Here is an 18,428-nt window from a genome sequence, read left to right on the forward strand (position 1 = left end):
GCCCGTCCGTCCGTTTATATGCAAACTAGTCCCTCAGTTTTAAAGCTATCTGCTTGAAACTTTCCCAAAAGTTGTCTTTCTATTGCAGGTAGTATATAATAAGGAACGCGCCGGATCGGGCGAGTATATCATATAGCTCTCAGAGGAAAAATCGAAAAAAAATTTTTTTTAAATATTATAACTTTGTTGTTATACCGTTTGGTCAGAAATAAGAAAGAGTGGACTGTATTAATTTTATTCTTGCCAGTTGCGAAGCCTTTTTGACACTGAATTTAATTTCGCAATATGACGCCGTCTTAGCGGCGTTGCCAGAAACCGAAAAAATATTGTATACATGTTTTCTTATACATAGATTAAATATATAGAATAGAATAGAGATGGCATTATGGGCCTATATATTAGAAATGATTAAAGCTGCAAGCGTTCACGAACATCCCGGCCCGCCCTGAAACACAGTTTCTGAATGGGGCAATACAGCAACTTTCGTGATGGGTCTGATCATCTCTCCTGTCGGGGTCTTCAATTTGACTGCTCTAACGAGGTTGTCCTTCCCTGGATAGGTTTCCATAACCCGAGCGATGTGCCAAGATGCCGGTGGTGAATTGGACTCTTTTACGAGCACAACATCACCGGTCGAGATGTTGGGTGTTGAAGTAGTCCATTTTGGACGTTGCTGCAGAGTAGTCAGATACTCCTGATGCCATTTTCTCCAGAATCCTTGAAGCATAGACTGGATGCTTTGCCAGTATCCTAATCGACCCACTGGGATGTGACTCAAATCGGGATCTGGCACTGTTGTTAATGGTCGCCCAATTAAGAAGTGAGCGGGTGATAAGTAGTTGGTTTCCGTATCCGGTGTGTAGCACAAGGGGTGTGAATTTATCACTGCCCTTATTTGAGCAAGAAGTGTGCGCATCTGCTCAAAGGTGAGCGTTGAGTTTCCGGTAATTCTGCGAAGATGCAGCTTGACACAACGAACTGCCGACTCCCATATCCCTCCCCAGTGAGGGGCTCTCGGGGGAATTAGTACCCATTGGATACCATCATCCGCTAGTGTGCTAGACACGGTGTCCTTGTGTGCCTGTGAAGAAAGCAATTCTTGCATCTCGTCGAGGGATCGCTTGGCTCCAATAAAGTTTGTGCCATTGTCACTGTAGATCTTACTGCACTTGCCACGTACCGATATAAAGCGCCGCAAGGCATCCAAGAAGGTCTCTGTCGTCAAATCTGTGGCAAGTTCCAGGTGGATGGCCGAGGTGACCATGCAAACAAATAGGCATATGTAGCTTGTGTAATGCGTACGCTGGGTAAATCAGCCATTTGTTGCTGGGATGTGTGGTAGCGTTGACGAAAGCAAGTTAAACAGGAGTGTGTTATTTTGCGAATTAGATTACGTGCTCCAAATATCCAGAATTTTTGCCGAACAATAACAAAAAGTGAGGAAACGCCAGGGTGGAGGTTCACTCGGTGCTCATGTTCCAGAATCAGCTTTGAGATGCGGTGTGTTTTTGGTAGCAATACTGGGTGTTTTGCATCGTTTGACAACTGCGATTGGTGCAGTCGTCCGCCTACCCTCAGCAAATCGTTTTCGTCGATTATGGGTGCCAGTTTGATCAGCTGTGATCGGTTCCTTAAGGGATTTTTACTGAAGAGCAATTGGTAATCGTCTTTGAAACAACCTTGTGCTTGTTTTATGCACAGAATCCTTGCCTCCTTAACTTCATCAAATGTGAGAGCGCAAGATACCCTTTTGCGAGTTAGGTTTCGTGTACGTTGAATGAATCGCTTCACGTAGCCGACAATATGGACGAGCTTGATCCAAGAAGACACTCGCTCGGTTAGTTCATCAAGTGGATGAACCGGATTTGCTTCAGCCAGTGTAGCCAAACAGTTGGATTTCACTTCTCCTTGAATGCGTTTGTCTGTAAGAGATAAACCAAAACGTGAGTCGTTTAACTTTACCAGATAGTGCACCTTGTCCCGTAGCCATAAGGGCCCAATCCACCACAAATGGAAGTCGATGAGATCAGCAGCCATCAGTCCCCTGGACGCACAGTCCGCTGGGTTTGTTTTGGAATCTACGTGATGCCAAGTACTCCTTGGAATAGTGTCAAGGATTTCCGAGGTTCTGTTTCCAACAAATGTCTTGAGTTGGGCTGGCGTATACGATAACCAGGTGAGCACTATTGATGAGTCGGACTAGCCAAAAACAGTTATGTTTTTGTGGCGCAATGCAGATGTTATCGAGCGAATCAGTTGGCTGAGGAGAAGTGCTGCGCAAAGTTCCACACGTGGCAAGGATTGTTGTTTCAGTGGAGCCACCCTTGTTTTCGCAGCCACAATGGATACCGAGATGGAGCCATCGTCATTCGTGACTCTGCTGTACACCACAGCAGCATATGCCTTGGTTGACGCATCCGAAAATCCGTGGAGTTCGATGTTGTCCGGGTCGTTGGCGACAAATCGTGGTGGTTGAAATGTTTGAAGATTGTCCAGATCTGCTCTCCACTTTAGCCAGTTGTCCGCCAGTTTAGTTGGGAGTGGGTCATCCCAATCCATATTTAAGAGCCATAGCTTTTGGAACAGGATTTTGAATTGGATTACAATGGGTTCCAAGAGTCCGAGAGGATCAAATATCCTCGAGACGTCGGACAAGACTTGTCTCTTTGTGCAATCAGGATTTTTAGCTAGACCGACATTGTACGTTAGAATGTCTTTTCCAGGATGCCAGTACAGTCCGAGAACCTTTACTGGTGACGTTTGTGCAAGTTGTGTGTCGCTATCATCCGTTTGTATACATGGTGTATTGGATACCCATTTCCCGAGTTCAAGATTTGCACGAGACATCAGCTGAATCAGCTCGTTTCGGTTCCGAAGTAGCTCATCCTCACTGTTTGACCCAGTAAGAACGTCATCTACATAGAAATCCTCCAGCAGGATTTTCGACGCTTTTGGGTATTCCTCTTGATGATCTACAGCAAGTTGTTCCAGCACTCGCACGGCCAGGAATGGTGCGCATGAAGTTCCGTAGGTTACAGTGCACAATTGGAAGTGCTTGATGGAATCGGATGGATCTTTGTACATTCGAAAACGAAGGCACACAGCGAATAAATCGCGCTGGATACTGGGACCTGTAAACAGGGTGTCATTTAAAGCCTTACCATTGGCGTCACGAAAAGATCCATCCAAAACTACTCGTAGCTTCCGACCCAAAACTGGGTGGTGTGGTAGATAAAACTGATTTCCAGTAGCGTTTTCTTCAGGTGGCACCTCTCGCATATGACCCAGATTTGTGTATTTCCGCATAAAGTATACGTACTGTGTTCGCAGCTGCTCGTTCTGTTGCAGCCGCCGCTCAACCGATTTAAAGCGTTTGAGCGCTCCTTGTAGAGTTTCTCCGAAATCGGGGTTTTCAGTGTTGAATGGAAGATCCACGATATACTTCCCGTTTTCATCGCGACTGTGAGTGGCGAGAAAGTGCTTCTCGACCTGATCATCCTCCGGATCCAATTTTGGGCTGCTTTGAACGTTTTCCAATTGCAAAAATTTCTGAAGCGTGGCGCCTATGTCTACTGTTGTAGTCAGTGCAATAGCGTTGCTTGGATTCGATGTGGTGAGTGAGGTTATTACTCATCCGAACACCGAAGAAATGGCGATAAGATTATCCTTGTTGTCGTACATCTTTCGTCCTGTAAACACCGACCATACGTTTTCGCTTCCCAATAGAATGTCAACAGGTGAGTTTGTGTTGAATTCTGTATCCGCCAACTGCAGATCCTTGAATGCCTCGAGTGCCGATGCATCGATGTTTTGGCGTTCCAGCGAAGAAGTAATTCTGCCTAGCACGTGGGCGTAGACAGCCAAATGATCCTCGGAGATACGGGACTTGATATGCAAAGTGTTGCATCCCCTTGTCGTGTCTGCTTTCACCGAAGAGATGCCCGTAACCAAGATGCGTGATGCCGAACGTGTCAATCCGAGAGCTTGAATGCAACGCTCGGATACGTACGAGAGCTCTGAGCCTGTGTCCAATAAGAGACGGCATGTTACGTGGTCACCTTTTGCGTTTTGAACATAAACCATGGCAGTTGGTAATATGCTTCCCTTAATTTCCGTTTCCTGTGCAGATTTTGCAGTGCCCTGTGCACATACAACCGATTGAGTGCCCTCTCCTTGGGCGAAATGACTGAGAGTCACCGAAGTGTTGTTGGACGCTCCTCCCCTGCTATCTGGGCAAGATTCCCAATAGCCTGTGGATTCGCTTGGACATGTAGAAGGGAGTTATGATTTCCCCTGCATTGCCTACATTTGTATGTCGACTTGCACTTGCTGACCCCATGACCAGGTCGCAAGCAGTTGTAGCACAGTGATTTCTCCTTTACGAAGGATCGCCTCTGCATCCCAGACATATCCAAGAACAGCTGACAGTTATACAGAGAGTGTTCTGTTGAATTACATTTGATGCAGCCACTGCCTTCGAGCGCAACCATCGATTGTGTGACCCTTTTTGGTTTTTCTGCATGTGTTGTTGTCTTGCTACCAGTCGCAAGCTCCCTTTTACTCAGTTACAGTTCCTCGCAACGAGAATCCAGAAATTTGAAGAATTCCTCGAGAGTGGGGGAATCTCCATGTCCATGCTGCGCTCAATCCACCTACGCCGCGTGTCGGCGTCCAGTTTCTCCAGGGCCAGATAGATGATCCAGCAATCGCGTCCCATCTGGTTGACTGCATCCAATCCGCGAATAATTTCGTTTGCTCCGTCTGACACCTTCCGTAGAATTGATGCATCTACCTTTGTAGTAAAGGGCTGCACGGCCGCATTCAAAACGGCTTATGACACATTCATCTGCCAATGAGTTGAATGAATTCGGCTGCGAATTGCAATGAATGTGAATGAATGTGTGCGCCGCCGCTGTACTCAACTCATCGAACTCACACATAGAGAGAGCGAATTGAATGCCAACAGAACCGGGTAAAAATAGTGAGTGCGATGAATGACGCATTGTTTCTTTTTACGTGAGCTGTATTTACTATTGCGAAATTAAAAAAGAGACAATAATACAATGTTTATTTTCATTTCATGTTATTTCATTTCATTTCATGTATTTCTCTTAAAAACTAATTATTAATTTTTCCTTCTTAATTATTATTTATATTCGAATTTAGAAACATAATTTTATTTATGCTTTCTGAATTTTTGGATTTACTGCTGCGTTTTTCAGTTATTAAATTTCTGGCATCAGAAAACGCTCTCTCAGAAGCCGCGCTAGTTGCTGGTATAAAAAAAATCTTACAACTAGTCTTAAATAAAAGGGGAAACATTTTTTTATGGTCGGTTCACCAACTAAGGCAATCAAGACAATCTGAAAAAATTATACTTGTGTTACAATAAGCTTTAATTTCCTTGTCTATTTGATCAATTGTGGTTGTAGCTTTTTGGACTTCGATGAAATCAACAAATGCATCATCATGACAATTTTGGGCATTGCCATCATTTTCGTTGGAAACCTCATCTAATAAAAAACCCACTACGATTTCTTTGCAGTCATCTATAATGGTATTTTTCTCATTTTCTGAAAATAACAAATAAATTTTGTTGGTGGAAACAAAAACAGGGCTATTTTATGAAATTTTGTAATATATTGCGGAATGGTTTCTGAAATATGGTTTAGCAAAACTAATTTGACTTTGGCAAGAAGATCACTATCGGCTATGTTTGCTTGGCAAAATTTTTTCAATTTATTTACGTAGGGTATAGTCAAATGAATTGTTGGATATTTATTACCTTCCAATTATGTCGATATCTCTGAAAATGTTTCTAGAAGACACGTTATTGATCGAAGCTCATTTAAGTGAATTAATTCTATTCCAATTGTTTCATTTTTTTCTTTTAGAATCTTTGTGATATCAATCCAATTTTGCTCTATCGACTTCAATAAATAAAAAACAGTATTCCAACGCGTTGGGCTAAAGCTTTTTAAGGAAATATTTAAATCTGAATTGGAGCCGGACTTTTTAAAGTATTTCACCAATTTGCTGCACTCAACTACTATTTGTGATAGCTCTGGTACTGTCTTAACAGATTTTTCAACTACGTTATGTATTAAATGGTTGATGCAGTGAATTTGATCGTATGTTCCAAAAGCCGTTCTCATATTCGATCCCCTATCTGTAACAATCATGGGATGGTCTTCTTCGAGGTCGCAAGAAGTGAGTTTCGTACAGAGACGCCACATTCCTTGATATTGTCGTTGGATTCGGCAACAGTTGGTCAACGTCCACGTTAGAGCCGTAGGTACTGCCCACCTTGATCAGAAACTTTCTGAATTCTTTCAGGCCTGAATCGCTGATCAACTTAAATGGACGACAATTTTTTATTATCCATTCAGTAGCAATAGTGGTTGCCTCCTTTTTTGTATCACAATTAACATTAATCAGTGACAGGTTGTTGTTTTTACTGCAGCTCAGTAAGTAGCATTTATGCTTAACTAAATTAGATGTGCTTCCCGTATATTTATAAATGTTCTAACATAACTTGCATGCCACAAAATTATTTACTTCCTTTCCATTGAAGTCTATAACGCCGCCAAAAATGTCCCATACCTTACTTTGACCTCTTTTTCCATTTATAGAATACTCCCCGCTTAAAAGTTTTTCCTTTAATATATTAGGCAATTTATCAAATACCGATACCTAAGATCAGAGATTTTAGTTTACAGTTATTATGGTTTTGCGTTTAAAGAGACGTCACCACTAACATGAACCGGCGTGCTCGAATGAGCCTGATTTGCAGCCAGTCGCTCAAATAGTTGTTGGTTTTGTTGTAGCAAATTTACAATTGCGTCGCCGTTGGAGTGCAGACCGTTGCTGCCATTCACAATGCCTGCAGATGTACTCGGTTGTAGAGCATCACTTCTGTCCTTGAGAATTGCGTTCGCCCTTAGGTACTTTTCTTCGTAAATTGCGTTATCCATCTCCGGATCGACGTAACCTTATACCTCCTCGTGGAAAGCAATGCAATCGCCGAACTGGTTGAACTCCTTCCAAACTTCGTGGAGAAGTTGTATGCGCGTGGAGATCTCCGCCTGTGTTGCAGATTCCGCTTGCTCAGCCCATGAGAGACAACGTGTGATGTTGCCCTTGAGTCTGGAACGGCTTTTCAATAATGCTTTTAATTGTTCCATAGCAAACAATTACCCTGAGGATCAAAGCACTTCACTAACTGTCCAAGAATCCGGAACGAAGGACCAACAATATGGTCAGAAATAAGAAAGAGTTGAGTTGGGTATATGTGGACTGTATGAATTTAATTTCGCAATATGACGCCGTCTTAGCGGCGTTGCCAGATACCGAATAGATATTGTATACATGTTTTCTTATACATAGATTAAATATATAGAATAGAATAGAGATGGCATTATGCGCCTATATATTGGAGATGATTAAAGCTGCAAGCGTTCACGAACACCGTTCCAGAGGGAATTATAATTTCAGTCAAAAGTTTGCAACGCAGTGAAGGAGACATTTCCGACCATATAAAGTATATATATTCTTGATCAGCATCACCAGAAGAGCCGATCTAGCCATGTCCGTCTGTCCGTCCGTCCGTTTCTACGCAAACTAGTCCCTCAGTTTTCAAGCTATCTGCTTGAAACTTTCCCAAAATTTGTCTTTCTATTGCAGGTAGTATATAAGTAGGAACGAGCCGGATCGGGCTACTATATCATATAGCTGCCATATAACTGAACGATCGGAAAAGCCATAACTTTGGTGTTTTTAAAGTTAGGAAGTTGGGAATTTTTATGAGTATTAAGAATGCATCATATGAATAATTTTGAAGAATATAATTTACAGAATATTCTGCAAAGGTATATCAACTTCAGCTCCGTCCGAAGTTAGCTTTCCTTTCTTGTTTTTAATTTTTTTTTTTGTTTTTGGTAATATTTAAATATTATTAAATCACGGTTTTTCTTAAATTAAAATCGGCCAACAATATGACATAGCTGCCATAGAAACGATAGAAAAATGCAGCGCAAAATCAACATAGCTTCATTGTTTTTAATAATAAAGGTATTGAAATCGAAATGTAGTCGTTTTGTAAAAACTGCATGGGTATATAAACTTCGGCTTGCCAAAGCTTGCTTCCTTTCTTGTTTTTTTCAATTCCAAACACGAATGTTTTGTCTTTCTGGGGACCTCCTGGGATCGTTTATCGATAAATGATAACCTCCAAAATAGGAGCACATATACAAAAGTCTCACTAGTCAGAATAATCCCGTTTTCTGGGCCTACATCTATATTTTATTGGGCATTTTAATTGTATGATAATCGGACGACTATATCATATAGCTGCCATATTGGCGATCGACGAATTTATCTGAAAAGCTGCTTTATTGATTTTAACCCTATAAGAATACAAATCGAAATAAAGAATAACAAAATGTAACAGCTGCCTGGGCATTCCTTTCATGTTTTAACCTCTGTTAAGAGACATCGTTAGCGATATTGCTAATTAGACTGTTTCACTGTCTATTAAAATATATAATACCAATAAACTAGAAAGACATATTTGCTTGCACATGCGCCTCTTAACATCGAGTATTTCATTAAAGCCTCAATTTACTTCGAGTTCAGGTAAAGTCGCCGCAGATCTGCATAGCTATAGCTGTCATATAACTGAACTATCTAAAATGCCATAACTTTGGTGTTTTTAAAGTTAGGAAGTTGGGATTTTTTATGGTTTTTATATACGCGTAGAAAAACCACGTAGATGTAGAAAGCGCAGCTTGCAGTTGGGTCGCTAATAAGCTTTACGCGTATGTGAGTGTTCGCGTCGAAACGATGACAATACATCAGAAGATGTTTGATCAGGGGAAAGCCGAGAAACGAAAATTTGTTTCTTTAGTGGAACCACTGAAAGGAATTTTGATGGAGCAGACATTGTTTGTGCAAAACCAACTTGAGAAGATTGTCCGGACTCAGTAGTCCCTTGTGATGGTGATGCTACATTCTGAGAGATAGGTGGATCGACTAATTGTGAATCCACTACAAAACGGAATTCTTAGACGGACCTGGTTTCATGCATTCTGTTACAGATTGTTCGGATACCGAATCTGCTGCTGATCTCAGCAACATTTGGGGGTTTGCTGCAATCAGCTGCTGATCCGCCGGAATGCTCTGTTGTTCTTTTGTTTTCGGTTGCGGGGTGTTCCCTTTTTGCTCCTTACCACCAGTGGCCTTTTTGCGGTTAGGAGACTCTTCTAATAGCTTGCGACTAGTAAACTGCGAATCCAGCGCAGAGAGGAGATCATCAGCTCGGCGAAAACTATCTCTAGCAACTCCGAAACAGCTAATCAACCCCATCAGGCCGCCTTTAGTTTGGCGCATGAACGATTTCATCTCGTTCGCAACTTCAACACAAACAGCACAACAGAACTGCAAATTAGGCCCTTTTGAAAGGTCATCACTTGTCCGGCCAGTGAAACCACGCACTTGGTGTGCACCATATTTTCACACAGCCAGCAAGTCATATTAGATTGGTCAGCCTTGTTTACGAGGCTGCATTTTTTGCAGATGCAGACTAAATTATTGCTACTCATTTTACCTATTGAAACCACTGTACCAAAAAAACGAATTGAAATTTATAAGCGAGCAGTTATAAGTACCGCAAGAGCACAGAAACTGCACGCTTAGAACTTTCAAAACAAAGAAAGCGAGACAGCGGGAGCGTAAATAAGTTAAAGTGCATGCAAAAGCCACACTAAAAACAGTACTACGACTTACGACGGTCAGCGCACAAAAGAGAAACGGCGGGGTTACAAGAAAAGAAAACACAGAACAGAATAACGAAACTAAAACAATTTTTTAGTGTTATTACACAAGTACACAAAGAATTATAGTTCACTCGCGAAGCGAACGGGATTTAAATGTATGTTTGAATTAACTGGAAGAAAATGAAAATTGCTTTGATAAAACCCACCGATGGGAATAAACGAAACAAAAATACAGAAAAAAAAACACGACCGTTCACTTTAAAAGTCAAAGACGAATGAATGTAACTCTATTTTTAGAATTTATGCCAAAAAAATAAACTTCTGGACCATAGTGGGGTGGGCAAACAATTTTTTCTGCAGGTAAAGATCAAAACTTAAAAGTCGAATAATTTCAAAAGTATTAATATTTTCGAAAATCTAAAAGATGGGCAACGTGGGCAAACGATTCTCTTGCGATTAAAAAAAAAATTTGAAAAAGTCAATTTTTATGTTTTAGAAAATGTTCGAAAATTTTCGAAGATTCCATATTTTTAAAACTAAAGGTGTGCATAAAAAATTAAAAAGTGGGCAACATGGTCAAAAAATGGGCAAACGATTAAGTTATTCAATTTTCGAAAATTCGATTTTAGTCGACCCAACTTCTTTGAGCTGGCCGGGCTTCCTCAAAATACAGGATGGACTACCAGTGGCCCAGATCACCGTGTTTGGGTGGGTCGTGTCCACCAGCCGTGAGAAAAGCAACCAAGCTATGTTGCAACCCGAGTAGTTGCAAGGGGGGCAAAATGTTTAGGTCAGTGGCCCACCGCATTGCCGCTGCCCACTGAGCTCTCCGAGCTTTCGCTTTCGCCCCTATTGAGCTCCCTCGCTCTCTTCTCGCAACGTCCGCGCTCTGGAGCGCGAAACCCGGATCTGAACTCCACGGTCGGTCGGTGCCGATCTCCGCTCTCGCTTCAGCGAAGTAAAGCGGGCGGCAGCGCGGTTTTATGATTAAGTTTAGTCTCATGTATGCAGCCGAATAAAAACCATACACTGAATTAGCACGACGCCCCCGACTTGTTCATTTTCAATCACCTTTGCGTTTGCGATCCTGCCTGACGGCTAGGCCGCCACAATAAATAATTTAAGTTTAGTTCCGCACCATCCGCCCGAAGTGGCAACCACGGGAAAAATACTAGAAAATAGAGAAAACACTAAACCGATCTGGTAAGGAAAAGACCGGAGAGGACGAGAGGGTTACACGGCGGCTTCTGGACATTCTCTCTGCTCTGGTACCTCGAGGTAGACGGTAGCGCACGCGGACGAGAAAAACGAGAAAGAATGTGTAATCGGCGCAGTGAAACCCAAGAATATTTAAACACGTGACTGTGAATAAAACTAAGTGCAATACAAACTTATATGAAAAAAGACGTTTCAGGTTACCGATGACCGGCAATCCAATTGGGGGCGGTAAATTATCTACACCACTAACCTACCTACGCAGTGAGGCGGAAGATCCCCTCACTCTCCTTCTCCTTCCTACTAACTCCCACAACGAGTCGGAAGATCCTCTCGTGTGTCCTCCCCTAATACCCTACCACTAAGTGGGAGATCCTTTCGTGTTCCCCTTACTCCCACAACGAGTCGGAAGATCCTCTCGTGTGTCCTCCCCTAATTCCCTACCGCGAAGTGGCAGATCCCTTCGTGCTCCCCTCACTCCCACGGTGAGACGGAAGATCCTCTCGCTTGCCCCACTAATTCCACATCGTAGAGGAATAGCAGATCCTTCCGACTTTGACTAATCAAACTTGCTTCTAGCTGGCCATCCACGACAGAATCCGGCTGCGGCCTCGCCCGAAGGGCCAGCCCGTAAGATTCTCGGCCTCACGAACCTCGTACCTCGGCCAATCACGACAGAAGGTGCAGCTCGTGGAATCTTTGCCCCCACGACCCTCATACCTCGGCCACGTACAATAAAACCCGGCTGCGGCCTCGCCCGAAGATCCAGCCCGCGGAATTTTCCGTCATGAAAGGACTTAGTGTTACGAAGTCACCATAACCTCGAAAGTCCTGGAATACCCCCCTCGAGTGGATAGGCGTAAAATCTCCGGGATAATTGATTGAAAATCATCGGTCGCCCCGCGGACATTACTCTCTAGCCCAGTGTCTCAGTGACTTTACAAATGTCTTGTAAAAGGACCTCTGGATCCGACTGAGAGTTGTATCCTGGCCAGAAAGAATCCTTACACCATTTTTTTAATATAGCCGAAAAATATATAAGAGGAACATGAGGCAGTAAATAGAATAATAGGAATTAGCAATCAAACCATTAAAAGATTGGAAACAGTCTAGAATGTTTAAGGCTGCAAAAAAGAATATTCAGAATATGCTCCGAAAGCGGGATTTCTTTTTGTTTTTGAATAGGGTTAAATATTAAAAACAAAACGCAGATCATTCTTCTAATGCAGGTTATCTATCCCGTGAAACGGTTCCACTTATGGAATTAATAAACAAATTTTTAAATTCAATCTCCTTGCCTTCAGCGACATTGCCTTTGTCATTCTTAAAAAAAAAAAAAAAGCTTCTGGTCGGGGTTCCTTGGATAAGATTTTAGAATGAAGAAGTCAGTCATTTTCTAATATCTAAGAATTAAAAGTAAAAGTGTCTTCATGTATAAGTAAGTTAGTGATTGACCTAAAATCACTAAGAAAAAAAAAATAAAAATTATATTTTTGTAAATCAACTATAACGATCTAAATTAATTAATTAATGACACTGGTCACCATCCGTGGGTTCTTACTCTCTGTGGCAAAGCAACATTTTCTAATCTCCACATAGAAAGTAGCTGCGTTTTAGCGCACATATTCACAAGTTGTACAATACACAGAATTACATCTTAAAACTATCTATACTTTTCACAATTGTATCGTTTTTTTATTCAAAAATAATAATTAAAATAATTACTTTGAAACGTATGCATTTTTTTGAGTGAGTCTTGAATTCAAGGCAATTAGGGCCCTCCACAGCTTTGAATCTCCGGCTTTGCCTGTTGTATATAAATATACAACATAATCAATAAAATGTTAACATAAAAATAAACATTAAATACATTAAACATTAATGCTGAAACATTAGTGAAGTAGAAAGATGACATACCTTTTGACGGACATAAGGTGATAGTATTGGAAGGCCCGCAATGATCCGCTAGGCATATGAGAAAGTGTCAAAGGGATCGTGTTGCGAACAACCGACAGCTAAGCTTGCGGGGCAGTGAGAACTGAAATCAGATGAACTTTAAATTATATTCTGGTTATATTAAAGAAGGAAGAAGCTTATGAAGAACTAGTAAACACTTCTAATTCGGCACAAGTCCTTTATGACTGGGGCACTTATATGCCTACTTAACTACATTCACATAATCGTACACGAGCTTAATAAATTCATTTTCGTTTCAACAAAGGAAAAAACAACCAAATAATATTAATAAATACTGTAGCAGTAATTAATACTGTTAGCAAAGTAGACAGTAAATGAGGGAAGGGCAGTCTCGAGAGTGATATGCCCAAAAATACCGATAGAAGTGGTAATTTTTGCCGAACAGCAACAACAACGGCAAAACGAAGCAGGGAATGGGCAGAACATTCCAGAAACAGTCGACGAGGCAAACGACGAACAAGCAGAATCAAACGATCAGCAGGAAGCAGCAAAATCAAACGAAGAAGCGGGCGACGAACGAGATGAAGAAGAAGAGTCAAATGAAGCGGCGAACGACGAGCAAAAGAAAGGAAAATCAAACGAGAAGATAAACAACGAGCAACAGTAAGAAAAATCAAAATCTTTTTTTTTTGCTTTAACAAATAGTTATACCTGTTACTCGTAGAGTAAAAGGGAATATTGTATTCGTGCAAAAGTATGTAACAGGTAGAAGGAAGCGTTTCCGACCCTATAAAGTATATATATTCTTGTTCAGGATCACTAGCCGAGTCGATCTAGCCATGTCCGTCTGTCCGTTTGTCTGTCTGTCCGTCTGTCCGTCTGTCTGTCCGTATGAACGCTGAGATCTCGGAAACTATAAAAGCTAGAAGATTGACATTTTGCATGTAGATTTTAGGAGTTCCTACGCAGCGCAAGTTTGTTTCAAAATGGTGCCACGCCCCGTCTGACGCCCACAAGCCACAAGCTGTGGCCACAGTTTTGATGCTATTATGAAAATTTTAATTGATATGTATTTGTTTCTTCAATACCTATCGATTGGCCTAATAAAAGTTTGCCACGCCCACTCTAACGCCCAAAAACCCATTAAACGCTTAAGCCTGGCTAGCGCCTACATTTCCGCCTTTCATGGCCCGTAGCGCCATCTAACGGATGACTTTGGAACAGCTGGCCAAGGTGCTAATTCGAGCGGCGAAAAACATACAAGAAGGCATATTTATATTAAGTTGTTTAGCTGAGTAACGGGTATCTAATAGTCGAGGCACTCGACTATAGCGTTCTCTCTTGTTTTAATTAACGTCGATCAACCAACTTAATGGTTATAATACGTTGGGAATAATAAAGAACAAATAACGTGAAAACGTAACAGAAGTGATTAAAAAATTTTATAACAAATTAACAGTAAATGGTTAAGGACTTGAGTCATCCTCTTGTCCAGAGATCGGCGGGGTGTCTTCGCTTCAGTCTTCGTCTACACGTCGGGTTGGCCAGGGAAGCTGCTAGGTGGTTGGTGTGGACAGCCAGTCGATCGTTTTACCGACTCGAGTGGCGGTTTATCTGTTCCCTGACAGAAGGAATGTGGATGTCATTTCCTAGAGCGTCGTTCCTGATGTACCAGGGCGCATTTGCAATCCTGCAAAGTTAGGTCATTGATTTATACAGCAACACTTTGTTGCCAAGGCTGAGCTTGCTCGTAGGCTTATGCATCCAATTCAGCTTCCTGAGTTTAGTTCGACAAATCAAATGAGAAGATAAACGACGAGCCGGAAAATGAAAAGGCAAATAACGACAAGAAACTAACAATTTGAAATGACCAGAAATTGATATTGCAAAACGAAAACGATTTTCAAAGAGCGAAATTGCAATTAATGGCCAGAGAGTTGGAATTAATGCATTTTGAAAGAGAGTTGCTGCAAAGAGAGAATGATTTGTTGAGAGCGGCTAATGGAGCGGATTCATGCAAAGTTTTTATAGATGATGAAATTTCATTCCAAAGCATAAAAGAAATGCTGCCGGACTTCGACGGCCAAACGAGTGTTAGTGTGTGGCATGCTCATATAAACGTGCTAAAAACAACGCAAGCATTAACTGAATATAAGCTTCGGTGATGCACAAGGGTGGGTGTACTCAAAATCAGAATTCGATGTCGATGGAAAAAGCGTTTCTTCCAAGAAGTTTGAAACGCGCAGATGGCAAACAACTGAATCGTTCTCGACGTATTTTAACAGCAAAGTCATACTATCTAACGGACTTCAAATGTCAGAGCGTTAGTTGATTATATCATCACGTATACCAGATCGTCAAATACGTACAAGTCGAGAAGCAAGTTTAACGTGCTACAATTGTAATTGTTTGGGGCACATCGCCTCAGATTGCAGTAAGCCAAGACGAAGAGTTTGACCCTGCTTCGTGTGCGGAAAGATGGGTCACCTTGCCGCAGCCTGTGACCAAAACAAGAAGACATCAGCCCCAGTTACTTGCAAAGATGATTACAATGCCTGTTAGTATCAGGAAGTCCAATCAGTTTTATTAAGAGATCTTATGGTCCGGCTAGCATAGACGTGAAGCAAGCGCCTCCAGCAACGTATACTGGTTTAAACTCTAGCAAATTAATTATCTTTGGAAAGTAACAATTATAATAACAATTTATAATAAATAAATAAGACTTGACATGTAAGTTTTTCAGGATGATTCTATGAATGAAAAGGTAATATTGTGTAGGGATTTTTTAAATGCGAGTGGCGCTTCCATTGTCTGGAAAAAAGATGAGTTAAGCCTAACAAACGAAAGCACAAACGAGAGTACAAATATAAATGATTCAAATGATATGGATAAATCAGATTGTAGAAACGATTTTTTTGGAAAAATTAGTTTGATTGAATATGAGTCTAATAAATAAAACGCAAATGTGGGGATAAACTTACATATAAATGATAAAATTGTTTTTAAAAATTTGTTTTGCAAATGTTACACTGATGCTGTTCGACCAATACATAGTGCCGGAAACAAGGTGCGAAATGAAGATAACGATCAATGATGCTAAGCCATTTAGCTTCAGTCCAAGACGCCTTTCTAATGCTGAAAAAAATGAGCTGCAAAAGATTTTGGTTGAGTACATTGTGAAAGGGTATATTAGACCAAGCGAGTCTGGATTAGCGTCACCAATAGTTTTAGTGAAGAATGCGTCAGGCGAACAGAGAATGTGTATTGCATGCAGAAAATTAATTAAATTTACAGCAAAAGACAGTTATCCGATTCCTTTAATATATGACCTACTAGATCAAATGACAGATAAAGAATGGCTTTTACCATGTTTTTATGCAAAATGAGTCGCTAAAGTTTACTTCGTTTACAACACCTTTAGGCTGAAAAACGGGCCATCTACGTTCCAGAGGTTTATAAATACAATATTTTGTGACCTGACAAGAGAAGCAAAGGTTATCGTATACTTACGACATAATGATTGCGACAAAGGTTATAAAGAGCCATTTTGAAATTTTAAAAGAGCTATTCGAACTGCGACGCGAGTTTAATTGGCTTTGGTTCAATCTTGATGCAAAAGAAAAAAGAGGGGCGGTTTCACCCGGTGTTTTATTTTTCCAAGCGTACTACGGATGCAGAGGCAAGGTATCACAGCCTTGAGCTGGAAACGCTAGCAATAATTTATTCACTCAAACGTTTTAGGGCATATCTTCACAGTAAAAGTCTTAAAATTGTCATGGATTGCAATTCTCTTACACTTACGTTGACAAAAAAGGAGATAAGCCGCAAAATAGCACGATGGCCATTAGAGCTGAAAACTGTGACTATATACTGGAACATAGATCTGGGGTAAGAATGCAACACGTAGATGCTCTCAGCAGATGCTCTAATATAATGGTAGTGGATACAAATTCGTTTAAAGAAAATCTAATTATATACCAGGGTAAGGATGAGAGTATTGTCAAATTTAAAGAACTTCTAGAAGAAACTGAGCACAAACTGTATGAAATGCACAATGGAATAATTTATAGGAAATATCATGACTCTTTATTATTCTATGTTCCAAAAGATTTTTAAAAATGCACTTACTCTTTAAATATCATAATGGCCTTGGACATGTAGATGTCGATAAAGTGTTAGAAGTGGAATTGTTTAGGATGCATTGCATTTACGGCGAAGAGCAAACACGATTGAAGGCAACACTATATAAGCAGGGAGATTATGTTGTAGTAAACCATTTTGACAGGAGTTTTATAGAAAATTGTGCCAAAGTTCAAAGGACCTTTTGAGGTAGTCAAATTGTTAGGAAATGATCGGTACGTTCTTAAAGATGTTGAGGGTATTCCGCAACCATAGTCTGGCGTTTGGGCAGCGGCTAATATGAAACCTTGGCTGGGCTGGTTAAAAATCAAAGAAAATTATGAGACAAATGATAGTGAAGTAAATGATAAAACAAATGATAGTGAAGAAAATGATAAATCAAATGATAGTAATGAAAATTATAAAACAAATGAAAAAGGTAAAGAAAACGAAACAAATGAAAATAAAATAAATGTAAAATAAAGGCTTTAAAAAATACAAGAATTGTGATCGTAATAAATTAGTTAAAGTATACAATACAAGAAGCAAGACCAAAGTAAAAGAACATTGACGTAGTTCTAACTAAACCAGGATCAGGGAATCCTTGTCATTCAGGATGGCCGAGATGTAGCAGCCCTAAGCAACCCTATTAGTATTTATACACACATTGTATACTAGGGCTACTAATAGCCCTAAGCATATCTGTAAATATACACCTATAGTAGCCCCCAAGCATCTCTGAAAATACACATGCACATATATACATGGCCTGTTGTTTATATGTGTACACTCTGTTAAAGTTCCAAGCTGTTAAGATAATGTTAGCAAAGGAGACAATAAATTAGAGAAGGGCATTCTTGAGAGTGATTCCGACCTGAACTGGTGCGTGTTTCACTCTGCTACAATACACAATACACCAAAAAATGACACAATTTAATATAATAATATGAAAGCCATTCAAATGGCTCTGACACTGAAGCTCCATCGCAAAACAAAATCTCAGCTGTCTTTATCGAATTGGATTCAATAAATGACAAAATACTGGTGCTGCTGTTTAATTCCGATGGAAGACCAAACAACAACTAAGTCTCTAGTTGCTTGGATTAAAGTCTAATGCTGCCGTTTATATCTTTGATATAATTATTATTTATAATGAGTGTTAAATATGTGCTAATAATGTATAAATATGTACTAAAGAAGTTTTTTTTAGTAAGCAAATTGAATTCATTTTTTGTATTGTGAATTTCTGTGTCTATATTTTCTGACTTTTTATTAACAACATGGCTTACACCGCGTAGATCGTGTAGGTCATGCTGGGGGAAATGCTTTACTTAGCATATTAATTTAATTTAATTAACAAACTGGCCAATCAGACAAATAAACAACACAAATGAGTTTTTGGGG

General features: G+C 40.5%; 2 protein-coding genes across 2 annotated transcripts; both read right to left on the reverse strand.

Annotated features, from left to right (window-relative positions):
* Positions 1–424: 424 nt before the first annotated feature.
* LOC123037279 lies at positions 425–1,264 on the reverse strand. The gene has a single exon (XM_044457342.1). It carries the CDS (start codon positions 1,262–1,264, stop codon positions 425–427), a length of 840 nt encoding a protein of 279 aa, XP_044313277.1.
* Positions 1,265–2,199: 935 nt separating this feature from the next.
* On the reverse strand, positions 2,200–4,409 carry LOC123037280. Its single transcript, XM_044457343.1, has 3 exons — positions 4,307–4,409; positions 3,680–4,250; positions 2,200–3,598 (listed from the first exon to the last, which is right to left on the reverse strand). Exons 1-3 carry the CDS (start codon positions 4,407–4,409, stop codon positions 2,200–2,202), a joined length of 2,073 nt encoding a protein of 690 aa, XP_044313278.1.
* Positions 4,410–18,428: the final 14,019 nt, after the last annotated feature.

Source organism: Drosophila rhopaloa, unplaced genomic scaffold (assembly GCF_018152115.1).
Source record: "Drosophila rhopaloa isolate 14029-0021.01 unplaced genomic scaffold, ASM1815211v1 contig_155, whole genome shotgun sequence".
Taxonomy (NCBI): Eukaryota; Metazoa; Arthropoda; class Insecta; order Diptera; family Drosophilidae; genus Drosophila; species Drosophila rhopaloa.